Source organism: Mustelus asterias, chromosome 15, assembly GCF_964213995.1.
Source record: "Mustelus asterias chromosome 15, sMusAst1.hap1.1, whole genome shotgun sequence".
Classification (NCBI taxonomy): domain Eukaryota; kingdom Metazoa; phylum Chordata; class Chondrichthyes; order Carcharhiniformes; family Triakidae; genus Mustelus; species Mustelus asterias.
In genome coordinates, this window is record NC_135815.1 from 73,649,858 (window position 1) to 73,677,543 (window position 27,686).

The 27,686-nt window shown below is 41.4% G+C and overlaps 1 protein-coding gene across 2 annotated transcripts in view; it reads left to right on the top strand.

The window, feature by feature from the left end:
* The first annotated feature begins 1,254 nt into the window (after window positions 1-1,254).
* map3k4 (mitogen-activated protein kinase kinase kinase 4) overlaps window positions 1,255-27,686 on the top strand; it is a 189,350-nt gene continuing 162,918 nt past the window's right edge. Inside the window, exon 1 of one of the 2 annotated variants that reach the window (XM_078230123.1) lies at window positions 1,255-1,494. In XM_078230123.1, coding sequence (XP_078086249.1) covers window positions 1,457-1,494 — 38 coding nt within the window. In that variant the 5' untranslated portion in view covers window positions 1,255-1,456. Of the gene's footprint in view, window positions 1,495-2,718; window positions 2,819-27,686 lie in introns of those variants that run through there. The other variant, XM_078230124.1, reaches the window with a different exon arrangement.

The following is a 27,686-nucleotide window of genomic DNA, read 5'->3' on the forward strand; positions in this document are numbered from 1 at the left end:
ACTCTCTGGCCCCTCGCTCTCCCACTACCTGCCATTGTCCTTGCGTAGCTTCTCTTATGGGCTTTTAGCCCTGTTGTTCTCATGAGGGGAAAGAAAGTTGAGAGGAGATTGGATAAAGGTGTTTAAAATCATGAAGGTTCTAGACTGGGTAAACTGTAGTTTCCAGTGGTGGAAAGGTCAAAAACCAAAAAATCATGGATTTAAAATGATTGGCAAAAGAGCCAATGACACCAGAAGGAAAACCCTTTGTGTTGAGTGAGTGGTTAGCAACCAGAAAGTACTACTTGAGAGCATGGTGGAAGCACAATCCAAGTTTTCAAAAACAATTTTGCTGGGCCCCTGAAGATAAAAATAATTGCCAAGATATGTAAGGTGGGGTTGGGAGTAGGGGAGTTGAACCAGCTGACTTGTTCTTGCAGAAAGATGCTATGGACACTATGGTCAATACCCTTATTCTTTGTCATTACTATTTTATGATTGTATAGTCATTGTATACCATTTAACTCTCCCTGCAACAGGCTATTCCCATCTCCCTCAAAAAATATACAATGTCTCCACTGTATGGCAAACTAGAAAGATCTACTTCATTCACATAAAACAAGCACAACACTGTGGATGCTGGAATTTGAAACAAATACAGAGAATGCTGGAAACCTCAGCAGATCTTGCGGCATCTGTAGGAAGAGAAAACAGAATTAATGTTTCAAATCCGTTTGACTCTTCACTCACATTGTGCAAGGAAACATTGCCTGTGCCACAAATAAAAACACTGCTGGCTCTCTTGCACATTATGGTATTTGAATGACCGGAGCCTTACATAAAGCCTTATAATTGTAACTCTGCTGCCATAACTAGAAGTATAATGATGGTCTCCCCCACCCATACAAATCAATTTACAAATTACAGTTATTAATCTGGAATCTACATGAAGTTATTACATTGTTTTATGAACTTGCCAAATCTCCCCAGGACGCCTAATTTTCATGTTGGAAAACTGGGTAGCCTTTTTGTACAAGGTTTTTTCTGTTTTAAATTTAGAGAATTTTTTTTTCGTTGGCGTGTTTCTCTCAAACAATCCCTCTGAATGAATATATTAGAGTAATTGTGCATGAGGTAAATCACATAATTAAAAATGAACTAATGCAGCCTAACAAGTGTACACCTGAAGGTGGTGTATTCAGGCTCTGAGCCGCCTTGCTGCCCTCTGCCGGCCGCGCTCTCCCTCTGGCCGCAGCGGGTTGCCGTAGTTACCACATACCGGTCGCAAGATGGCCGCCCCGGCAGCAGAAAGGCGTTCGAGCGCTGGCTGAGGGCTCCGGTCTCTGCAGCTCGCAGGCGCCGGGCCGACTTCAGCATTTATTCTTTTTTTTAAAAAAAACAAAAAACCTCCAGCCCCCTCCCTTTCGACGACAACAAACGCAGCTATGCCGTGCACTTTGCACCAGTAAGAACCGACATGGAGCCGTCCGAGCTGCAGCCGCCTCGAATGCAAAGGTGAGAAATGGGAGACGAAAGGGTAAACGGAATGTACATATTATATGTTGATCATGCAGTGATGGACTTGCACGGTGGAGGAGGTTTCGACAGGAAAAGGGCTGCAGACTGGGCCTCTGGCACCTTCTGCCAAATAGTGGTCTCCCGCCGACAAACATTGGGGTTGCAGCCGCCGCGCCTGCGCACGGCTGTCCCCTCCGCTTCCTGCCACATAGTGCACAGAGGGAAGAAATGAATGCAGCTTCTAATTTGCACTCTGAATGAGGGGAGGGGAGGGGACGCCAGTGCAACATTTTAACTTTTGCATTGCGCAGAAAAGTAAACGAGGTCAGCTATGCACACGCGTGTTTCGGCGTGAATTGCCTTTAACAGCAGGAAACGAACGAGTGAGTTTCATTTGCGACAATGCATCAACGAAAAATGTCAGGTTTTTGCAGCAAAAAAGGGGAGAAATGCATAAAAGATGCTGAGTGGCCGTGCTGCAGATAAAATAAATCTCTCTTTGGAGGCACTGAGCTGGGTGGTGCTGGCGATGATTCTTACAGAACCTATCACAGCCCACTGATACAAAGGAATTTGGCGAAAGGTGCGTCAGGTCACGCACAATGTGCCCAAAACTGCACGAATGCAGAATGAATTTTAAAACATCAAAGTGCTTGGGGCGCATCAATGTTCGAGTGTAAACGTTTGAAGAATTGCAACGAGTCCTGTTTGCAGAGTGAAGCTAAGATTCAATTTGCAGTTTCTTAACTGTAGAAAGTCCAACAGATCCCTCCACCCAGTTCTCTCACGGACAACCATCTCTCGAAATGCGAAGCCATGCTAAATCCAAGAGCTTTCTGAACCAGAACTCTCCTCTTTCCCTAACTCTGCCTGGTTCACATAAGACAAGGTGCGTGTAAAACATTTCTACATCGTCACCTCGAGTTAAAGCCTATACTGGTAACCTTGCAGCACATAACTTTTTTAAAATTTCACAAAGCTTTTGTTCAGCGTTCTCCCGTCCGGCTCTTTTGTTTACCAGAATTGTTCTGTGCAGCAGTCATCTAAACCGTTTTCCCTAGGGAGCACCTTCCAAGCGAGTAATATATCACCAATCTTTAGTTTGGCACATTTTTCTTTTAAAATTAAAACAAACTTCAGTGGAGAGCTGCACAAAAATAGCCAAGTCCCGGGGTATTTTACATCTACAGTGTGGTTTTGTGCAGGGAACTGGGGGGGTTTGCTGGAGGCAATGGATTTGAAACTATGCGGGTTGTTGGGTAGCTTGTGGAGGTGGTGTGCGTTGTCCATTTATCGAGAAATCATCTACAGTAGTTGCAAAGTAAGTTATGGGAAGAAAGTTTTTACGGTTAGAGTTTTTTGCGTGGGTGTTTGCGACAATGTGGCATTGCAGCCGGAACATAATTAAAACAACTTTTCACTGATTAGCTCGTGTTACCTCTATCCTTGTGTATCTACGAATTTGTACAGGACTTTTGAGAGGGGTTATGTCGGTCGGACAGTGGAATTTTTCAAGCTGTGCCTTTTTAAATACATATTAAAGGCAACGCCGCATTTCCCGGAATATTTTATTTTCCTTGGGTGCGGCCGTGTCGTTTGCCATTTAGTGCGTGTAAGTTATCCTGGAATTCGGGATGGCAAAGCAGTTTGCGGTGCAGTGAGGCTTACGATTAGTATGATATAAAAGATGTTGGCGTTAATGCTTTATTCGTTAGGCATTTTTGAAAGATCCGCTTTTAGATATCGGCATGCAAATGTCAAATGTTTTCTAATCGATTACATTTAGCAACAGTGCGATTTCTATGAGCAATGACAAATCTTTGGAGGAATTGTAATCCTCCATTTCTCCCCTCCCCCGAAACTAATTTCTGTTTCTGGCGAGTGAGATGGGTGTTATTTACTATTTGTAACATCTTGAGGTTTTTTTTGATGGCTGTTGAAACTTGTACTGCATGTCCGAATCTTGTTCGAATCATACAATCCCTCCGGTGCAAAAGAAAGCAATTCGGCCCATCAAGCCTGCACCGACGACAATCCCACCCAGGCCCGATCCCCGTAACCCCATGTATTTGCCCTGCTAATCCCCCTGACACTGAGGGGCAATTTAGCATGGCCAATACACCTAACCTGCACATTTTTGGACTGTGGGAGGAAACGCATGCAGACACGGGGAGAATGTGCAAAGTTACAAGTATTTGGGAGACAAAAGTCATCCTCTTCAGCCCCTGTCACAAACTCTGTTCCCTGCTTGAGTCCATCTCTCTCTGGCATCTGTCTGAGGCTGAACCAGACCATTTACAGACTTGGTGTCTCATCTCATCCTATGACGAGCTTCAGAACTACACTTCAGCTCCCATTACCTCCAAGACCATTTAAGTTCATCTGCCTAACGTTGCCTGCCTCTCTCCTGACCTCTGCTCAGCTGAAACCCTCATCCATACCTTTGTCAGTATGAGATATGGCTGTTAAAATGCTTTCCTTGGTGGCCTCCCATTTTTATCCTCAAGCGCAAGGTCATCCAAAACGCACCTGCATCCTCAGTCGCATTGAGTCCCATTCATCCATCATCCCTATGTTCGCTGACCTAAATTGACTTCCAGTCCAGCGAGGCCTCAATCTTAACTATTTTCTTCAGATTCCTCCATGGCCTTTACAACCTATTGCTTTCTATGCTTTTTAAGAGGTGACTTAATAGAGGCATACAAGATGATCAGAGGATTAGATAGGGTAGACAATGAGAGCCTTTTTCCTCGGATGGTGATGGCTAGCACGAGGGGACATAGCTTTAAATTGAGGGGTGATAGATATAGGACAGATGGCAGAGGTAGGTTCTTTACTCAGAGTAGTAAGGGCGTGGAAAGCCCTGCCTGCAACAGTAGTGGACTCATCAACTTTAAGGGCATTTAAAAGGTCATTGGATAAACATATGGAAGATATTGGAATAGTGTAGGTTAGATGGGCTTTAGATTGATTTCACAGGTCGGCGCAACATTGAGGGCCGAAGGGCCTGTACTGCACTGTAATGTTCTATGTTCTCTGCTTTCCTCTTATTTTTGGCCTTCTGCGAATCCCCTGTTTCAGCTGCTCCATCATTGGGTGTGCCTTCAGTTGCCCGGGCCTTGAGTTCTAGAATTATTTCCCTGAATTTCTCCATCACTCTTCTTTAAGATGCTCTTTATAACTTATTTGCCCTATTATCTGTTTCAAATTTTGTTTGATAATACTCCCAAGAAATACCTTTCCTTCGTGAACGGTATTATACAAATTATTGAGATTGGTATCAGGGAAATGTGATTTGAAGCAGGTGGACTTACTGTATTTCTGTTACAGTAAGACCAACCACACAGGATTACTGTGCTATGCTTTTTGAGCCACTTATTTTTAATATTAGAAAGTAGTTAAGATGTTTATTCTCTTGAAACATCATTTAAAAAATAATGAAAAGTTTTAGAAGATTCCAGATTGTTAGATGAATCGCTTGGGGTGCTTTTTGCCTTGGAATTAAAGCACACTAAATGTGGGGGCATTGCACCATTTACTACTATTAATGTGGTAGCCCATCCGGGTCCCACCACCTGAAACCACTTGCTGTCATTGTGAAAGTGGCAGCGCTTTTGTTTTACTTGCCCTTGTTTTCTTCTCTGCTTTTGGTTATTCAGCAGTTGAAAATGGTTTTCCCCCTTTAGACTTCTTCCAACGAAGCAGCAAAATAATTTATCATGATACAGTTGCCATGTAAATTCTTCATTCCAGTGTTATGCTCCTAATGACACTCTGGTTCTGCTTCTAACAAATTATAGGGTAAATAGAACAAAAAGATCACAAATTTCAAAGAAAGGGCATGTATTTCAAAAGTGCCCTTCACAACTTCATGATTCCCCAACGCTAATGTAGTTAGTACTTTTGAAGATTACTCGCCATAGGAAGTGTAATATAAGAAACACAGTGACTGATTTCTGCACAGCAAGACCCTTCAAACAGCAGGGAGATGCAATTTGTGACATTGGTTATGATAAATATTGGCCAGGGAAGAATTTCCCTGCTCTTCAAAATAGTCTTGTACAATCCTTTATGTTGCTTGAGAGGGCAGTTGCGCCCTTGGTTTGATACCTCTGACACTTGATGGTGTAGCACTCCCTCAGTACTGCATTGAAGTTTTGGCCTAGACAATGAGCCTGAACTTCTGCAGAGTGGCAATCAGAGTTGGATGGCCACTTTCCTGTCTGAAAATATTTTGGATCCTACTTTGCCTGATGTTCTGACTTGAGTTGGATGAGATCCAAGCAGTGCAGCATGTCCCTCGGAGCTTGCATTGAAGATGCATCAGTTGGATGCAAGGAGGCCATGCTCACTTTTTATGGCACTAATTGCCGTAAACCAAGTACGTTATTAAATTATAGGTCCTTGACTGACCAGGGAAAAGATAAATGTATAAATTGAGTGGGTAGGATCTTGTAATGGTCGGGTCAGGTCATTACAAAAGGGAGCGGTTGTGGCCTTGAAGGTCAGAATCAAGCTTTTGGTGGGAAGAGAAGGGATCGTGGCCGTAAAAATCTGAGTCGGGTCTTTTGGTGGGGGGGGCTCCCTATCCTGCCCTATCCCATCCTGTAACCCGGCACATTTATCATGGCTAATTCACCAAACCTATACATCTTTGGACTGAAACCAGAGCACCTGGAGAAAACCCATGCAAACAGTGGGAGAACATGCAAACTCCACACAGTCAGCCAAGGCCGGAATTGAATATGGGTCCCTGGTGCTGTGAGGCAGCAGTGCTAACCACTATGCTGCCCACGAATATTTCTAAGAAACTAATATTGAGTTAGGGCCAGTTTCTATGTCAGACAATGTAACAAATCAAACAGTAGATTTTCTTTAGCCCTCTTTATTTAGAGTTGTTCCAAGCAAGCCTTAGTGCGGCACATCCTGCCATCTCCCCTCTGTACCCTGTCTCCACTGCCCAAAAAAGCGCCTCAGCACTAAATCTTGCATTTGTCCTTGACTATCTACACTGAGCCAACAAAAAGTGCTAAAAATGCAATTTATAATGCAGTCAACTGTGTAAGCCACAGCTTTGCTGTTGACAGGAAGATCTTGCCCACTGCATACGCTCTACAATTTCAGATGCAATGTGCATGTGTCTTGCAGTGATTGACGCTAGTTTACATTCATTCCTTACCTTTCACTATTTTTCACTTTACTTCAAAATCTTATCACCACAATAATAGATATTTTATTGTACCGCCTAATCCTCTTATTAATTGTCTGGAATGAAATCTTGCAATTGCGCAGTGCCTTTTAAAGTAGCAAAGCATCCCAATGTGTTTTACAAGAGTATAACAAGACAAAATTTGACACCAACTTTGAAACAAATAGGAGATATTAGGACAAGTGATCAAAGTTCTGGGAACAACTTAGGTAGACTAGTGGATGGGTTGAGGGAGGCTGAAGGCAAAGGTGCTATTAGATCATAGTGGATGCGTAAGAGGCCATAATTTGAGAATTGCCGTTTTCAAAGGGATGTAGGTAGGGATGAAATGCGTTCTAGATCCTAAATGAATATTTCTCATCAGTATTTACTGTTGAGAAAGGCATGGATGTTAGGGAGCTTGGGAAATAAATAGTGATGTCTTGAGGAGTGTACATATAAGAGAATGAGGTGCATCATCATTAAAGCGCATCAAGACAGACAAGTTCCTGGGACCCGATGACGTGTATCCCAGGACGTTGTGGGAGGCTAGGAAGGAAATTGCGTGTCCCCTAGCAGAGATATTTGAGTCATTGACAGCCACAGGTGCGATGCCTGAAGATTGGAGGGTAGCAAATGTCGTGCCTTTGCTTAAAAAGAACTGCAGGGAAAAGCCTGGGGAACTACAGGCTGGTGAGCCTCACATCTGTAGTGGGTAAGTTGTTAGAGAGAGACAAGATCTACAGGCATTTAGAGGGGCAAGGGACAGTCAGCATGGCTTTGTGAGTGGAAAATCATGTCTCTCAAATTTGATTGAGTTTTTTGAAGGGTAACCAAGAAGGTAGATGAGGGCAGTGCAGTTGATGTTGTCTACATGGACTTTAGCAAGGCCTTTGACAAGGTACCGCATAGTAGGTTGTTGCAAAAGGTTAAATCTCTCAGGATCCAGGGTGAGGTAGCCAAATGGATACAAAATTGGCTGGATGACAGAAGACAGAGGGTGGTTGTAGAGGGTGGTTTTTCAAACTGGAGGCATGTGACCAGCAGTGCCTCAGGGATCGGTGCTGGGTCCACTGTTATTTGTCATTTATATGAATGATTTGGATGAGAATTTAGGAGACCTGGTTAGTAAGTTTGTAGATGACATCATGGTTGGTGGCATAGTGGACAGTGAAGATGGTTATCGAGGATTGCAACGGGATCTTGGATCAATTGGGCCCGTGGGCTGACGAATGCTAGATGGAGTTTAATTTAGATAAATGCAAGGTGATGTATTTTGGTCGATCGAACCAGGGCAGGACTTAGTTAATGGTAGGGCGTTGGGGAGTGTTTTAGAACAAAGAGATCTAGGGGTACAGGTTCATAGCTCCTTGAAAGTAGAATCACAGGTGGACAGAGTAGTGAAGAAGGCATTCAGCATGCTTGATTTCATTGGTCAGAACATTGAATACAGGAGTTGGGACGTCTTGTTGAAGTTGTACAAGACGTGGTATGGCCACACTTGGAATACTGTGTAGAGTTCTGGTCACCTTTTATAGAAAGGATATTATTGAACTAGAAAGAGTGCAGAAAAAAATTACTAGGATGCTACCGGGACTTGATGGTTTGAGTTATAAGGAGAGGCTGGATAGACTGGGATTTTTTCTCTGGAGCGTAGGAGGCTGAGGGATGATCTTATAGAGGTCTATAAAATAATGAGGGGCATAGATCAGCTAGATAGTTAATATCTTTTTCCAAAGGTAGGGGTGTCTATAACTAGAGGGCAGAGGTTTAAGGGGAGAGATACAAAAGGGTCCAGAGGGGCAGTTTTTTAACAGAGGATGGTAAGTGTCTGGAACAAGCTGCCAGAAGTAGTAGTAGAGGTGGGTACAATTTTGTGTTTTTAAAAAGCGTTTAGACAGTTACATGGCTAAGATGGCTATGGAGGGATATGGGCTAAACGCGGGCAATTGGGACGAACTTTGTGGTAAAAATTGGGTGGCATGGACAAGTTGAGCCGATGTGCTTGTTTCCATGCTCTATGACTTTAAAAGTGGAGAGGGGCAAGCCCATGGAAGGATTTGAGCACAAGGATGAAACGAGTGGCTGAAGGGAGCTTGGTCTGAATCAGGTTATCAGCAACTTCGAATGAGCTGAAATTTATGGAGAATGGAAGGTGGAAAGCTGGCCAGGAGAGCATTGTAATAATATTTCATTTTCAATGAGAAATGTCATAAATGTATGTACTCCACAGTTTAGTATATTAACTTTGTCATGCCCTAGATTGGAAGGCTTTAAGAAAAACATAAAAAATATGTGGAGCTGGAGGAAAAATGCAAAAGCTGTCACTTGTGAAAGCCAAAGAGCATAATACAGATGATCGCTGTTCAAAAAGCAAGTTACTAGAGGGGAATAATGAGCAGGAAATCTATTCCAAGTGGCGGAAAAAAGGCTGAAAGCAAACCGAGGCAATAAAAAAAAGCAAGTTAAAGAAGAAAAGTTTAAAAAAATAGCAAGGCCATTGGTAGGACGAGAGTGCTTGGTAGTTGAGCACATCAGGAAAAATAAAGGTGAATGGCTGGATGAACGTAATAAAATATGGTAAATAGGAAACCAAATTGGGAGCAGTTTAAAAAACAGGTGAAACATGGAGGTAAACATTGGAATTTATTGGGGCTGGGTTCGGTGAACAGGCTAGCAGCAAAAAGCACAGTGAGTCCTTCGAGCAGCAATTTATTTTGTGTTTTCCGTTTTAAAAAAAAAGTTAAGGAACACAGCTCATCAAATAGGCGATCAAGGTTGCAAACAGTCTGATTCGTTGGGACAGTGGTGGTAGAGAGGTTGGAATTGAAGGCAAGGGTTTGGAGTGTGAGTTGGAGCTGAATGAGTATCAAGCATACTTCTCCCCTTGCAGCCCCACCATCGCCAGAGGCTCTGCCACATGCACTAACTGCCTACACTATATGGACTGCAGCGCTTCAAGAAGACAGCTGTACAACCTTCCCTGGGGCAATTGGGGATGGGTAATAAATGCTGGCCAAGCCTGACACCCACATCCTGTGAACAAATAAAGCAAACTTCATTATGAAGGATATAATCGGGAAGAGTGACACTCGGCAATTGATTTGGAGATCAGAGGCAAAGGATAAGGAATTATAGATGCTAACAAAGAACTGGGATTTATTTTTTTAAGGTGTCAATTTCAAAAATAGTGGTTACATTACACTGATATAGGATCCTAGTCAGACCACATTTGGAGTATGATGTACAGTTCTATTCTCTACTGTAAAAACAGCATAGAAGCACTGGAGAAAGTGCATACAATTACAAAGGTGAATAAATCTACCCTGAAAAGTTGAACAGGCTGAGGCTTAGTGAAGACGGAGAACAATTGAAAAAAAGCTGAGTTGGACGGGGTAGTAATCGTAGAATCCCTACAGTGCAGAACGAGGCCATTTGGCTCATCAAGTCTGCACCGATCACAATCCCACCCAGGCCCTATTCCCATAACCCCACATATTTACCCTGCTAATCCCCTAACACTAGGGTCAATTTAGCATGGCCAATCAATCTAACCTGCACATCTTTGGACTGTGGGAGGAAACCGGAGCCCCCAGAGGAAACCCAAGCAGACACTGGGCAAATGTGCAAACTCCATACAGGCAGTGACCAGCGGCTGGAATTGAACCCATGTCCCTGGTGCTGTGAGGTAGCAGTGCTAACGACCGTACCACCCAGTTGTGTGGAGAATTGTGTAAGAATTCCAAAACTAGGGGCCATCAATGCAAGATGATTACTGATAAATACAAAAGGAAATTAGAAGAATTTTTTTTTTGGCGAGTGGTTAGAATTTGGAACGGCAGCTTAGATGCTTCCAAAAGTAAACTATGAGTAAATGAAAGAAAAGATAATAGAAAGATGTGCTGTAAGGTTGAGATAAGGTAAATGGGATGCGAAGGCTTGTGGATTTATAGGCATCAGCTCAGAGTTTGACTGAAAGACCTATTTCTATGTCTCGTGGGAGACTGGCTGCAAAGGATATGAATGTGAAAAAGTGAAATGGTGATTTGGATATGAAGGTGAAAGAGTGACACGGTGATTTTGAAGATTGGAGGCAAAGTGTGTGAACGTGATGAGTGACACTGTGATTAATTTGGTGTTACTCTGCCAAAACTGGACTTGAGGCAAAACATTCATTGTTAAATGGTCTGAAATTCTCCTCAATTCAAGTGTTGCTGTTTTAAGTGTAAATGAAGGAATATGGTGTTGACCAAGTGCTAATTTCTGAAGGTATGGAATATGATCAAAAGAAAGCATAAAATTAGCCAACCCCAGTTCTTTGGAGTGATTATTGTGTACATTACCTTCACACAAGTTTCTGCAGGAATGCTACAAGTTGGATTATGTTATTCTTGTATGTTCTTTTGATTTGAATTGACTTGATTTATTATTGTCACATGTATTAGCATACAGTGAAAAGTATTGTTTTTTGCGCGCTATACAGACAAAGCATACTGTCCATAGAGATGGAAACGAGAGAGTGCAGAATGGAGTGTTACAGTCATAGCTGGGGTGTAGAGAAAGATCAACTTAATGCAAGGTAAGTTGGTTCAAAAGTCTGGTGGAAGTAGGGAAGATGAGCTACATTTGCGACTTCCTGTAGTTTCTTGCAGTCTTGGGCAGAGCGGGAGCCCAAGCTGTGATACAACCAGAAAGAATGTTTTCTGTGGTGCATCTGTAAAAGTTGGTGAGAGTCGTAGCGGACATGCCAAATTTCCTTAGTCTTCTGAGAAAGTAGAGGCGTTGGTGGGCTTTCTTGACTATAGTGTCAGCATGGGGGACCAGGACAGGTTGTTGGTGATCTGGACACCTAAAAACTTGATGCTCTTGACCCTTTCTACTTTGTCCCCCTTGATGTAGATAGGGGCATGTTCTCCACTACACTTCCTGAAGTCGATGACAATCTCCTTCATTTTGTTGACATTGAGGGAGAGGTTATTGTTGCCGCATCAGTTCACCAGATTCTCCATCCCATTTCTGTTCTCTGTCCCATCATTGTTTGAGATCTGACCCTCTACGGTCGTGTCGTCAGCAACTTGAAAATTGAGTTGGATGGGAATTTGGCCACACAGTCATAGATGTGTAAGGAGTAAAGTAGGGGGCTGAGAACACAGCCTTGTGGGGCACCAGTGTTGAGGATGATCGTGGATGAGGTGTTGTTGCCTTCCTTACTGATTGTGGTCTGTGGGTTAAGAAGTTCAGGATCCAGTCGCAGAGGGAGGAGCCGAGGCCCTGGCCACAGAGTTTGGAGATGATTTTCATAGGTATAATGGTGTTGAAGGCCGAGCTGCAGTCAATAAATAGGAATTCATCATTTTAACTTGTATTCCTATAAAACATACAAGCCAACTTGTCAGTCCAAGTTAAGTGTGAACTGTTTTGCTAATTCGCTTTGGAAATTTGATATATTTAACACAATTGATCCCATAACGTATTTGGAGAGAGTTCCATGTTTGCTTTTGAGGTTTTAGTTTACATCAAAGTTAGTATGTTTGACTGTTGCATTTCATTTTGAATAATTTAAAATTATCTGACGTAGGGCAAGTCGGTAGCAGTCACTTGGATACCCCCCCCCCCCCCCCCCCCCCCCCCCCCCGGCCGGTTGTTGATGCTCTTGTGTGTGAGATACAAATGTTAACTGTGTGTGATTTTTTGTTCCTAAATGGTGTAATTTTTATAGCATTTTTGTATATTGGGCAAAGACAGAGCTCTATAATGGCTGCAGAGAAGAGAAGTTTAAAAGTTTATTTATTAGTTACAAGTAAGGCTTATATCAACACTGCAATGAAGTTACTGTGAAATTTCCCTAGTTCTCACACTTCGGCGCCTGTTCAGGTCAATGCACATAACCATAAGACCATAAGACCATAAGACATAGGAGCGGAAGTAAGGCCATTCGGCCCATCGAGTCCACTCGATGTATCTCACACACCAGCACATCTTTCAGACTATGGGCGGAAACTGGAGCATCCGGAGGAAACCCATGCAGCCACGGGGAAAATGTGCAAACTCCACACAAGCCGGGAATCAAACCCAAGTCCCTGGCGCTGAGAGGCAGTTGTGCTAACCACTGTGCCACCGTGCCACCCACATGTTCTTGAGAACTTAATACATTTATAAATGTATATTATATTATTCCTATTTGACATAACACACGTCAGATTTCAGCAGAGTTTTGATTTGATCGTACTTCTCGCCACTCTCTGACTTGCACGCTTGAGCGTCATGTTTTGATTTGCTCAAATTTCATATTAAAACTGTTAAGTGTCACCTAATCCTGCGGTGTATGACAGTTGAACGTGAACCCTTAAGTGGCTCTGGCTGTTGCCAAAAGGACTGGAAATTATCAATCAAAACTCTCAAACTTCTTGTTTCAGTAAAATTACTAACTGATAAAATTGTGGCTTACAAATTTTGTTTCATAAATAAGACGAAAGAGATAGTGGAAGAAAGAAAAGACTTGCTAAGAACTGCTAAGGAGAGTAAAACATAGAGTACAGCAGTAATATGGACGGGAGGGGGAATTAATTTAAACAGCCCTGATTACTCAGCTTACAACATGTCTAAACAGGTGATTTTGATTTCCCCTTTTATAAGTAGCGATGTATTTTCCCCAACCCTTGGTTTGGAGTGTTCAAAACATCTGTCAATAATCCCACAGCAAACTTGAGATAATATCACATGAGAGGGTTGATTTAGTTGCACACAGAAACAAGCCGGTAAAGGAGTTTTGCAATATCTGGCTCCTTTTACATTCAATCAGTAAAAGAGGGATAAGGGGTACAGGGCAAGACCAGAATATAAATAAGATCTATGAATTTTATGAGAGTCCAAAATTGAAAGTGCAGTAGCATACTTCAGGATAGTAGGCTTACTGTTGCAAGGTGATTTGCCTTTCCAAAAGCAAGGACTTCCGTGATGGGAGATGGCATGTTGAATTAGACTTGAAGGCACAAGTTCCACTGTTCCATTATTCAATGTAGATGAGGGACAGATTTATTTCTGCTGCTGTCTGCTCCATGGTAAATTGGTAGACAGAGACAGGCTGTTGGCTTAAGAGTCCTGCTTTCTCTTCTTGAGGTCAAACAGTGACCACCTGAGTTCAGTTCCACAGCAATTTTACAGGTTCAGCAGCTTAGGAGAGTTGTGACATACCTCCCACTTCTACTCCTGGGTCTTGGACAAAGAATATATTTTCTCAAGGTCTGGAATCTTGAGGTGTTTGATAGGAGTTGAGGGTCCTTTTTGTTCTTTGCATACCATCCCTGGTGGCCAGAATTATTCTTTAGAAACAAGAAGATACTTTGTGCCATTCCAGGAAAGGAGCATTAATTTTTTTTTAAAGAGATATTGAATCTTTGTTTGTCTGAAGGTTAGAGGCTAGCCTTGGTCCATTTAAGAAAAAAAACAATTTTATAGAGTAGCCAGGTTGGCGTAGATATATAATTTCCTACTGGCCCTTGACATTCAGTTGCATTACCATCATCAAATTCCCCCCATGGTGAACATCTTGGGGGGGGTTTCCATTGACCAGACAATGAACTGGACCAGCTTCACATGTACTGCGGCTACAAGAGCAGGTCAAAGGCTGGGATCACCTACTTGCTCTCCAAGCCCTTCGCACCATCTAAAAGGCACGAGTCAAGAGTGTGATGGAAGTCTCCCCACTTCCCTGGATGTGTGCCGTTCAACAATACTGAATAAACTTTGTGGCATCCTGGGCAAAATACGCTGCTTGATTGGCACCCTGTTCACCATCTTAAATTGTCACTTCCTTCAACACCACTGTTGCTGTAGTGTGTACCATTTACAAATTGTACTTTAGCAACTTGCCAAAGCCTTTTTGACAGCACCATCCAAAAAATACAACTGCTTACCAAACAGAGGAATTACCTGTAGAAGTAGGCCCTTTGGTCCCTTGAGCCTACTTTGTCATTTTTAATAAGATCCTGGCTGACATGTTTGTGTTTCAAATTCCACGTTCCCCTGATAACCTTTGATTACTTTGCCTAACAAGAATTCATCTACTTCTGCCTTAAAAATATGACCTGCCTCCACTGCTTTGAGAGTTCCAAAGTCTCACAATCGTTGGTGAGAGAAAAAAATTCTCCTGTGATTTGATTTATTGTCACATGTATTAGTATACAGTTAAAAGTATTGTTCCTTGCACGCTATACAGACAAAGCATACTGTTCAAAGAGAAAGAAAGGAGAGAGTGCAAAATGTAGTGTTACAGTCATACCTAGGGCGTAGAGAAAGATCAACTTAATGTGAGGGAGATCCATTCAAAAGTCTGATGGTGGCAGGGAAGATGATGTTCTTGAGTAGGTTGGTATGTTTCCTCCTACTTTAGTATCTTTTTCCCAACAGAAGAAGGTGGAAGAGAGTATTTCCAGGGTGCATGGGGCCCTTAATTATGCTGGCTGCTTTTCCGAGGCAGTGGGGAGTGTTAACAGTGTCAATGAGTGGGAGTTTGATTTGTGTGGTGGAGTGGGCTTCGCTTATGACCCTTTGTAGTTTCTTGTGGTCTTGGATAGAGCAGGAGCCATACCAAGCTGTGATACAACCAGAAAGAATGCTTTCCATAGTGCATCTGTAAAAGTTGCTGAGAGTCGAAGCGGACCTGCCAAATTTCCTCGCCCTTCTGAGAAAGTAGATGCGTTGGTGGGCTTTCTTGATTATAGTGTCAGCATGGGGGGATCAGGACAGGTTGTTGGTGATCTGGACACCTAAAAACTTGACGCTCTTGACCATTTCTACTTCATCCCCATTGATGTAGATCGGCATGTCCTCCACTACGCTTCCTGAAGTCGATGACTATCTCCTTCGTTTTGTTGACATTGAGGGACAGATTATTATCGCCACACCAGTTCACCAGATTCTCTGTCTCGTCATTGTTTGAGATCCGACCCACTACAGTGGTGACATCAGCAAACTTGAAAATCGCGGAGGAGAGGAATTTGGCCGCACAGTCATAGGTGTATAAGGAGTATTGTAAGGGGTTGAGGGGACAGTCTTGTGGGGCACTGGTGTTGAGGATGATCGTGGAAGTGGTGTCATTGCCTGTCATTACTGATTGTGGTCTGTGGGTTAGGAAGTTCAGGATCCAGTCGCAGAGGGGAGAGCCAAGTTCCAGACCATGGAGTTTTGAGATGAGTTTTGTAGAAATAATGGTGTTGAAGGCTGAGCTGTAGTCAAAAAATAGGAATCTGACAGGTGTCTTTGTTATCTAGGTGTTCCAGGGTTGAGTGCAGGGCCAGGGAGATGGCCTTTGCTGTGGACCTGTTGTGGTGGTAGGCGAACTGTAGTGGATCCAGGCAATCTGGGAGGCCGGAATTGTTTCGTGTCATGACTAACCTTTTGAAGCCCTTCATAATGATGGATGTCAGAACCACTGGACGATAGTCATTAAGGCACACTGCTTGGCTTTTGTTTGGTACTGGGGTGATGGTTGTCTTCTTGAAACAGATAGGAACCTCAGATTGTTGTAAAAAGAGATTGAAGTTGTCTGCGTATACCCCCGCCAGCTGATCCGTGCATATTCTGTGTGCTCATCCGGGCCAGTCGCTTTCTGTGGATTGACCTTCGAGAAGGCTACTCTGACATCTGCACTTGTGACCTCGGGTACAGGTTCATCCAAGGCTTTCGGGATGGAGAGCGTACTCTCGCTGACCTCTTGCTCAAAACGGGCATAGAATGCATTGAGCTCATCAGGGAGGGGTGTGTTGGTGTCGGCGATTTTACATGCCTTCAGCTGTCCTCACCTCTGTCCTAAATGGATGACTCCTAATTCTAAACAGAGCCCCTTAATTCTGGACTCCACCCTAAAGCAGAAACTTGTTAAGAACATTCAGGACCTTGTACTTCAATCGTCACTCCTCACTCTTTGAAACTCCAGTGTTCAACCTTTCCCCATTACAAAATCTGTTCATTTCAGGTATCAAACCTCCTTTTGCATCCTTCCTTGCATAAGGAGATCAAAACTGTACCCAATGTTTGAAATGTGTTCTCACAAATGCCGCGTGTGACTAAAGAATATAATCCTTACTTTAATGTTTAATTCTCTCATAATAAAGGATAGCATTCCATCAGCCGCCTTAATTACCAGCTGTATTTGTATGCTGACATTTGTGGCTCGTGTACTAGAACACCTAGATCTCTCTACACCTCGGAATTCTGCTAATTTTCCATTTAAGTAATATTCTACTTTTAAAAAAATTTTTTGACAAAATTTATATGTAGATTAAAGTCGCCCATTATTATTGTGGTCCCTTTATCATAAGCACCCAATATTTCTTCATGTATACTTGTCCCATTTTACTATTTGGGGATTGTAGACCACTCTACCTGTAGAAGGGCAAGGTCAGTAGCAACGTAGCATTTACACCACCTGCAAGTTTTTCTCATGCCACCCTATATCATTCCATCATAGTCCATTGTCGCTGAGTCAAAATGCTGGAACCTTCTCGAGGGCAGTTGAATATGGGCAATAAATGCTGCCCATGTCAATGACACCTACATCCCATAAATTAATTTTTAAAAGTACAGTAGAAGTATGGCAACAAAAAAAACCTTGTTCAGTTTACTGAAACTTATTTGGGATTCATAAACAGAAGCAGCATTTCAGTTCTTTAGGAATTTGCATGTCCATTTGTTGCTGCCTCTTACAAATTCAATACAAATGCTCACTTTGAAAAAGGTTTTTGTTTGTCTTGATTTTTTTTCACTCAGGTGGGTTATTGCCAGAGCCAGTAAATGTAAATCAATCTGTTTGAGAGTCATGCCTTGTGTCTGTTCTTGGGTTACAATGGAGCTAGTGCAAAAAATATTTTGGCTGAATGCATTTATCGTTATAATAAAACTCTAAAACTTGATATTTTTTACATTGATGAATGCTGAATCCCGCCACTATGAACAGGATACAATAACTTGGCTGTAGGAAAGCTGATTGTTAAGTAATTTCAAAACTGTAGCGTTGGTCGGTGCTAAATATTTTCTTTTTATAAAGTAAAATTTCATCAGTGTTTCTGAAAGACACTATGCCAGATTTTTTGATGGCCAATTTTGTAGAATAAGTCCAAGTTTTTCAAAGAGGTTAAGGAGATGCAAGCGGTGTAATAAGGAACTGATGATAGGACAGACCGGAGTACAAAGAAAGGTATATGGCCCACGCAAAAGTTTTAAAATTGAGGTCAAGTGCCATTTGGGATCTTGAAGCCTTAACTTTTGAACCACCAAAGTAGTGTCACATTATTTGCTTTGCATTGGGCTATAACAGACAAATAGAGTCATCAAACTGGAAGAACCAAATACTTCAGCAATAGTTCAGTAATCTATAATAACCTTGAAAGGAGTGAGAGGCGAATTGGGTGCAGGGAAGAGTTCAAAAATATGGGGTATAAATATAACAAGTCCAATAAGTAATCTGGAAGAGACTTCTTTGCCATAACAGTGGGTTGAATGTAGACTTGTTTCGCCCACCCCATGTAGTAGCAAATATCATGGTAATATTTAAGGGGAAACTACATAAATGCATGAAGGATATGCAATTGGTCTCAGATGAAGTAGGGCGCGAGGAAGTTTGTGTGGAGCATAAACATTGGCATTGATTGGTTACTCTGTTTCTTTACTGTAAGATCTATATATTTTTTAAAGTATTCATTCTTTCGGAATTGCATGCTAATCTAATGGGAGCTTGTTTCTTAGTTTCTGCTTTGTGGCTTGTTGAGTGCACAATGATCGAAATGTGGAAAATCTACTTGGTTTGCATTCCTCCGCTGAACGGTTTGTACATAATCACAACAGCGGGGGGTGACAATCATACAGGATTTCAATAAATAAAGAAAAATAGATGGTGAAAGGGGCAATCCACTGCAACCTAAAACACAAACTCGTATTACAATGTGTGGGAGTTCCAAAGAAGAGTCATATTCGACATGAAAGGTTAACTCTGTCTCTCTCACATGCTGCCAGACCAGCTGAATATTTCCAGCACTTCATTTTTATTTCAGATCCTCAGCATCTGCAGTATTTTGCTTTTATTATAACGTGTGGGGACTTGCGCATAAAAGTTAGTTAAATTAATAGGTTTTGCTTGCTAGTAAACAAGGAGTTATATTGTGCTTGCAGCAAATCTAGTAAACAAATTTAATTTGTACAGGTCTATAGCTGGAATTTGAGGGGCCTAAGCAGTAATTACCCTCATCGTCTAGACACCTTCAGAGAGCTATGTTGTGTTTAGCTTCCATTTAAGTTCAACCTGAGGTTTGGGACCATATTTACTCCTGGTGGACATTTTTAATATGTTAGTCAGGGATTGTTTAAAATTTAAAGCTGATCTGATGTGGGAGTGAAATTTGTTTGACTTTTATAAAAAATTGAATTGCGCATTCTTGTGATGTGTAATCATTCTATTTTAGATGAACAAAGAATAATTAACATATTTAGTGATCGCTTTCTGAAGACTATAGTAAAATGCCATTCACTTGAGAGATTAGCCAAGATTGTGCTGGCTTTGGCACAGTGATATTTTTTGCCTGAGTTCACAAATCCAGGGCTTGAGTACATAATCCAGGTGGATGCTTCACTACAGTAACGAGGGAATACTGCATTATTAGAAGAATCTAGCCTTGGAGAATGTTTTAAATTGAGGCATCATCTGTTTCTGGTGGAAATAAAAGATCAAATGGCGCTATTCAAAGAAGAGGAAGAAATTGTGGGCACTGTTTATCCTTCAAGTAACACCATCTGAAATCCTTTTGGACTTTTAAGATTTAGTTATTATAAATCAGTGACCCTCATGTTATACTTTATGGTATAAATCCAGAGTCCGAGGAGAATGACCAATAATATGTAGAGAGCTGATATCAGTGTATGCTTGCTGTCTACAATATAATATTTTCTGTCGCACTTTTGTCTGCTATTTTCATTAAAATTACAACGCCTGCGTTTTAAATGGAAATTTATGTTTTTCCTCTACAAAATGTTTGTCCATTTTTTGGTTAACAGTGAGGTTGTGTGTCTTGGACCACACGAAGATATAAACAGGATGGTCAAATGAACAGATAAATGGCAGATGGAATTTAACCCTGAAAAGTGAGGTGATACACTTTGGAAGGAGTAATTTGACAAAGTATTCACTGAACGGCATCACACTAAGAAATTTTGTGGAACAAAAAGACCTTGGTGTGTTTGTCTACAGATCTCTGAAAACGGAAGGGCATGTTGGTAGGGTGATGAAAAAAGCAGATGGAATATTTGCCTTTATCAGGTGAGGCATAGATTACAAAAGCAAGGAAGTCATGTTGGAGTTGGAGAACTTTGAGGCCACAGCTAGAGTACGGTGCGCAATTCTGGTTGCCACATTATCGGAAGGATGTGATTATACCAGAGAGGGTGCAGAGGAGATTCACCAGCATGCTGCCTGGGAGGGTGGTAGAGGCAAGTTGTCTCACTTACTTTAGAAAGTACCTGAATGTACACTTGTATGTCATAACATGCAAACTGTGGGTGATGTGCAGGTAAATGGGATTAGGTGGGAGGTCAGGTGTTTCTCATGTGTTGGTGCAGACTCGATGGGCCGAAGGGCCTCCTCTACTCTATGATGCTATGATTCTATTTTATTTCAATAATTGCATCTTAATGTCCAAAATAAATGTTTTTATTCACACAAAATACACATTACATGATAATACACTGAATAAAAACCTTTCAGTTGCAATTACCTCCTACTGGGTCACTCCTCAGCCTTAACTCTTCAAAAGAAAGAGACCCTTCTACTCATCCTTTCCTGAGAGATAGATAGAATCTTGCAGTTCTCCATCATCCTTGCAAATATTTTTGCACCCTCATTAGTGCCTCTATACTTGTTCATAATATGGCATTGAAACCTTCAGGGTGCCAGAACTCTTCATTCTGCTGATTCTGCACTTCTTTCTTCTTTTGATCCTCTGAACTGATGCGCCATGCCTTCAGCTCTTTTCACTTTCCTCTCCTCCTTTCAGATCCTCCCTCAATACCCACCTTTTGGACTAGGTTTTTGCTCTCCCCTCCTGCTACCACCTTTGGCTGGTACCCAGCTTTGGTTAGACTTCTATGAAATTTCAATGTTTTTCCTATGTTAATGCTATTAAATGCAAGCCATTTTCTCTCTCAAAATAGTTTGATTGACTGCTCACTGTATTGAGGATATTTGTGTTATAATGACAGTGAACTGTTGTCACTCCTTTGAATAAACCCCAGAGGAACTAATGTGACATACATGCATGGTAACTGAGTGCTGCCCATATTTACCCCAGTCCGAATGTCAGTTCAAGATTTTTTTCTAAACTTCAATTTGTCTCGCGTTATACAGATCTTGAATCATATTGTAGGCTGGGAACATATGATAGACAACTCTAAGCTCATTCGTAAAATGGTAATTTGTTAGCCCAGAAATACGCTGCATACCATTCATTTTTCATAAGGTTCTTTTTGTTGAATAGGGAGTCTAAGTCTGCCTATGGAAATGTGCCTTTTGTAGCAAACATGAGCATTGAGAGAATCTGAATCATGACCACTCTTCGTCCATTTTTGAAAATTATTTGGCTTTTTTGTTAAATGTTGGAAATATTCAATGTTCTTTGAAGAAGGATTATTTGACATTGTTTCACTGTTCTTGAAGTCCACTCTTATTTTAAGTGTGGGTTTTTGTTTTGGTGCTGATTTCCCAATGATGAGTTTGGGCAGCATGATGGCACAGTGGTTAGCACTGCTGCCTTACAGCGCCAGGGACCCAGGATAGATTCCCGGCTTGGGTCGCTGTCTGTGTGGAGTTTGCACATTCTCCCTGTGTCTGCGTGGGTTTCCTCCAGGTGCTCCGCTTTCCTCCCCCAGTCCAAAGCTGTGCTGGTTAGGTGGGTTGGCCATGCTAAATTCTCCCTTAGTGTAACTGAACAGGCGCCGGAGTGTGACGACTTGGGGATTTTCACGGTAACTTCATGACGGTGTGAATGTAAGCCTACATGTGACTAATAAATAAACTTTACTTTTAAACATATTGTGGTCGCTCTCTGCCTACATGGGTAGCTTTATTATGGAACTTAATGTATTTGCAAATTTCTCCTCCAATGAAGGTCCATAACATCTTGATTCACAAAATAATCCTGTACCATGTTCATTTGTGACTCTCCAGCATACACATTCCACAAAGGGCGGCACGGTAGCACAGTGGTTAGCACTGCTGCTTCACAGCTCCAGGGTCCTGGGTTCGATTCCCGGCTCAGGTCACTGTCTGTGTGGAGTTTGCACATTCTCCCCGTGTCTGTGTGGGTTTCCTCCGGGTGCTCCGGTTTCCTCCCACAGTCCAAAGATGTGCGGGTTAGGTTGATTGGCCAGGTTAAAAATTGCCCCTTAGAAGCGTAGGTTAGAGGGATTAGCGGGTAAATATGTGGGGATAGGGCCTGGGTGGGATTGTGGTCGGTGCAGACTCGATGGGCCGAATGGCCTCCTTCTGCACTGTAGGGTTTCTATGATTCTATGAAAGGCAAATGGCATGGTACCATCTGAAATATATTTAGCAATAACTTAGTTTGTGCCTTGCTGCAGCCTTGTTCCCTACCAGCAGGGTAATTGATTGGGTCCTACGAACTAAGAACTCCAAAAATGCTTGCAGATGATATCTGGGGACGCATGGATGTCAGCTCATTTTCACTGCATTTATTTATTCCTGCTGACAACATAGATTTACTCAGTCCCTGTAAGTGTTCCAATGCAAAATTACCTGGGCATTCTAAATGAATTGGTGCACAAAATAAGGATTTTTGCAACTTGGGGGGTGGGGTGGGGAGTGGAAGGAAAGAGAACCCCAATAGTTTGAGCTTATTCGTTGTATGACAAACAATCACTATAATTGCGTAGTTATATTTTATTTTTATTGAAAGAGTTTTGCCCTGTGGCTTTTTAAAAGTAGTTTTTCAATCCCAAAGCAGATACTTTATCCGATTACTGCTTAATTCAAGCAATATGCTTTGGTTTGTTTCAGCAAGACAAATTTATGGCACACCTTTAAAGGTCATCTAATCTAGGGGTCAGGTTTGGGTTTCCAGTGTGGTGTACCTCAGTTACCAAATGGGGATGTTCGCTTTGCATAACTGTTTGAGATTTTTGCAATAAATTAAATGCACCAGCTGACTTAGTTAATTTGCCATGTGCATAAATGATATTCTTGTTTGCATGTGTCCGTTGATATTTGGAACAGTTTTTTTTTTGAATTTGAAGATTTTGCATTTTATTTGATCATTTATATTATATTACTACAGTATATTTTCCTTTTTATACTTTGGAAGTATGCTTCTTGTCTGTTTTCTTGAATTACCTTAATTGGTTTTGCAAACAATAGTTCCAGAGCTATACTCCCTTCTAGTGTTGTATAGGTCAAAATACTCTGCAAGCATTAGTCCAATTAGAAGAACAAAATGTAATATAATTATACGCCTGATTGTTTGTTTTGTCGCACTTTTAGAATTGTCCTGTTTATTGAAATCCCAGGATTAGAAAATGTTTACAATAGAGGCATAATACTAAAATCCTTGCGGACATGTAGTAGCTTACACGGGCCAACTTTTGGACGACCTACTTGATAACTGTGCAGCTCAGCGGGGACATTATCTGCCATCTGTCTGCCCATTGTACCAGCCTCTGTTCTGATATCTACTGTTATCCCCTTTCCCGTTTACTATTTTGAATTTCATATTATCTGTAAACTTGTGCCCTGTATACCCAATTGCAGGTCATTAATATATATCAGAGTAATAGTCCAATCCAGCATCCTTGGGAGCACAACTACATGCTTCCTTCCAGTTTGGAAAAGGAACCATTTACCTCTGCTTTCTGTCAGCTAATTTCATATCCATGCCGCCACTGATCCTTTAATCCTACGGGTTTCAATTTTGTTTACAAGTACTTATGAAATGTTTTTTGAAAGGCTATGTAGTCAACATCAACAGCACTACCAGGGAAGGTGTTCACATTTTCTCTTCCCCTTCACCCCTCCTAAATAGCTTGTTTGTGGTTCATCTGGGTTGGCAACTCTGTGCTCATCCTTCACATCTAAAGTCTGGACCTTGAATTTTTGCAAGCTATATAGTCATTCAGGGTATCCCAGATTAATCCAATTTTGTGATTTTTTTTTTTTCTCCTACTGGATAGTAATGAGAAATGGAACACTGAGCTAGCAGGAGTTTGAGAAAGATAATGCTTGTTAAATATGGTGGTGTTCTTAAAATAATCTTTAGTTGGAATGTTATCTTTTGCTCAAAATGGTGGAAGGTTGAATCATGGAATGAAAGTGAGATAATGTTGAAATTTTTATGTCCTGTGTTTTAAGGGAAAATAATGTTGGTCCAATTCAGTTATCTGACCTACATTTTGCAAATCAAGTATGCAGTTGCATTTCACCCCCAGGTGGCATATGGCATGCATTATTTTCTATCATTTGCTCAGACAGCCTGAGAATCTCCTTACTCATTCTAAATAGGAAGCTTGGGATGGAAAAAAAAAATGCCACTAGTGTATAAGAAATGGCCCCAGTTATGTCTGGTATGGAATAAGCTGGGCTCATTGTGTAAAATCATGCCATATGTTAGTGCTATAAAATAATGATCTCTAAATGATTATGACGGTAGCACAGTGGTTAGCACTGCTGCTTCACAGCTCCAAGGACCTGGGTTCGATTCCCGGCTTGGGTCACTGTCTGTGTGGAGTTTGCACATTCTCCTCGTGTCTGCGTGGGTTTCCTCCGGGTGCTCCGGTTTCCTCCCACAGTCCAAAAATGTGCGGGTTAGGTTGATTGGCCATGCTAAAAATTGCCCCTTAGTGTCCTGAGATGCGTAGGTTAGAGGGATTAGCGGGTAAATATGTAGGGATATGGGGGTAGGGCCTGGGTGGGATTGTGGTCGGTGCAGACTCGATGGGCCAAATGGCCTCTTTCTGTACTGTAGGGATTCTATGATAAAAATCCCACTTTTTTTAAGAGTTAAAATATTCAGCCAAATTATTGGCAGAACAATCGTTAAATCTAATTCATTTTTCTGAAGAGACTGGTATCTGTCACGAAGAAATCCTTTGAGAATAAATATATGGCTTCAAAATCCAGTTTAGTGTTTCCCATGCCCTGTTTGCTTTGACCTCTTGAATAAACAATATCCAAGAGACATACAAGATAGATTGCATTTGCAGTAATTAGGTTTGCTGGCTTTTGAGAAGCTTAGTAGCATTAATGTATTGGGCTTCTGGAAAATTATTTTTATGACAATTTCAAATAAATACACTAATGAACCAGTTTTTTCATGGCTGATATATTTAATGTGCTGTGTTTAGTCTGATAACTTTTTGATAGCTTCCTGATGATGAATTTCTCTGAAGTGCATGCAGTCAGGATACAGAATTAATTCATTTAAAAAGAAAGTTATGTTGGGAACCTGTGATATACAGATTCCGTCCGCTCAGAACTATCAGCTGAATTACTGTAAAGCTACCATCTGAAACTTGTACGAGTTGGACCAGTATTAAGAAATGCTTATTCTGGCCTATGCATCCCACACATTCCTACAGGGAAATAAAAGGAACCATAATGTATCCATTGCTTTTTAAAAAATACTTTTCCAATTCAATCAAATCAAATCCAATTCAGAGTCTCAACAAGTTGAGACATTTCAGATCCAGGCTGACAAGACAGGGCGAGCGACCAAACCACCCTGTCCTGGGCCTGATCTACATGAGCCAAGCTGATTGGAGAAGGGGGAGGTTTCTCCTCCAAGACTTGAGCTCATTTGCATCTTAGCCAAAAGGCCGAGATGCCGCTTTTAAAAATTGCTTCATATGAAACATATGAAGCTTCAGTGTAACCTAATGACCTCGACCAAGTGCGGCCGACCATGGGCTGCCGACCATACTACACTTGATCTTAGCCAAAAGGCCTTTTTTAAAAACAAAAATTGCCAGCTAACACTGAATCATAATTCTCGTTCTATGTCTTAATTGATGTTGTAGAGATTAGATAAATGTAGATGTGCAAATATGGTGTATGTGTGTAGTCATATCAGACAGATTTGATTATTTAGAGCTTTTTATGGAGTTGTAGAAATGGCTTCATTGAGGTCAGTCTATCCCCGCCAGCTATGAGAATTAAATCAGAAATATGTAATATAAGCATCTACATTTATCTTCTCCATACTGCACAAACTGAAGTACTGAGCAGAATTTTGTGTCTCTGCAGAAGGATGGCACCAAAATTGAGAACTTAAAATCTTTAGGACCAACTGAACAGGCTGAGCCTTTTTCTTTGGAAAAGTGAAGACCAAATGTGATCCTCAGGGATCTTAGTAGTGTAGAAGAATGATAATCTTACTGGACTAGTAATACAGAGACCCGAACTAATGATCCCGAGTTTTCAGTTCAACTCCCATCACAACAGCTAGACACTCTTAATTAAAATAAGTAAATGTGGAATTGAAACTAATAATGATGACCTTAAAAAATTGCCAAGTGTTTGTAAAAACCGGTCTGATTCATTAGTGTCCGAAGGATGGAAATCTGACCTCTGACTCCTGACCCATGAAAATATGATGGACTCTTAACTGCCCACTGTAATAGCCTAGCAACGTAAGAAGTCTCACAACACCAGGTTAAAGTCCAACAGGTTTATTTGGTAGCAAATACCATAAGCTTTCGGAGCTTGCGTAGCCTAGCAAGCCACTCAGTCAAAACAAAACTGTTAGATAAAAGCATCATTAGAATAAACCTGGACAGAGCACCTGACTGGTCTAGGCAACAGATACCGTGGAGGGAGGGACATCCAACTCAGTTGACCCTGCAAAGTCCTCATCAGTAATGTCTAGGGACTTGTATCAAATTGGGATATGGTGAGAAGCTGAGTATTCTGCGGTGTGTAATTCACCTCCCGTCTTCCCAAAGCTTCTCTATATAATTCTCAAATGTGATGGAATACTCTACACTTGCCTGAATAAATGCTGCTCCAACAACCATCAAGAAACCCAAAACCAGTCTTTTGGCATTTATTTCCACTACATTAAACATGCTCATCCCAGCATTGATACATTTTGCAGCCATGGTACATCATTTGCAAGATGTGCTGTGGCAATTCGCCAAGGTTGCTTTAACAGAATTTTTTCAAATCTGCAACCTCTACTGTCTAACAGAACATGGACAACAGGTGAATGGGACAAGTTCTCGTTCAGATCACATGCTGTCTTTTGACTTGGAAATGCCATTCCTCCTTCATTGCTGAGTCCAAACTCTTGGAATTCTCTACCCATTAGCACTATGGGCATGCCTACATTATACAGACTGCAACAGACTTGTTGAACAGAAATAAATGCTGGCTTTGCCAATAGTATCCATGTTGCATAAATGAAAAAGCGTTGAAAATTATGTAGGTGTTAGAGTAAACAAAGAAAAGATGTTTCCAGGGAGGAGTCCAAAACAAGTGTACACATGCACTAATGTATTTAAATCAAAATTCGGGAAAAATGTCTTGCTCAGAGTACTTAGAATGTGGAACTTGCTACTCATCTCGACTATTCTACATGTTATTATGAAGTTACATTGAAGGGAATGCTAGATAAATACGTGACAGGAAAAGAATAGAAGGATATGTTAAGGTTGGCTAAAGTAGGGTTGTGAGGAAACCAGTGTTGAACATAAACATCAGCGTAGACCACTTTGGCCAAATAACCTGTTTCTGTACTGTAAATTCTGTGTAGTTTCATCAGCTTGTGAACAGCTAACTTCCTTTGGTTAACATGGGATTATCTTTTTTAAATTAATTACAAAGATTGGCATTTGCATTGTGAATCTACAAACTGAATCTTTTTTTAAAAATTAGCTTTTTGATGGTTAGTAGGTGATCATTTGAACAAAATGCACACTTGTATGGTCACCATGCACAAGAGTTTTTAAATTG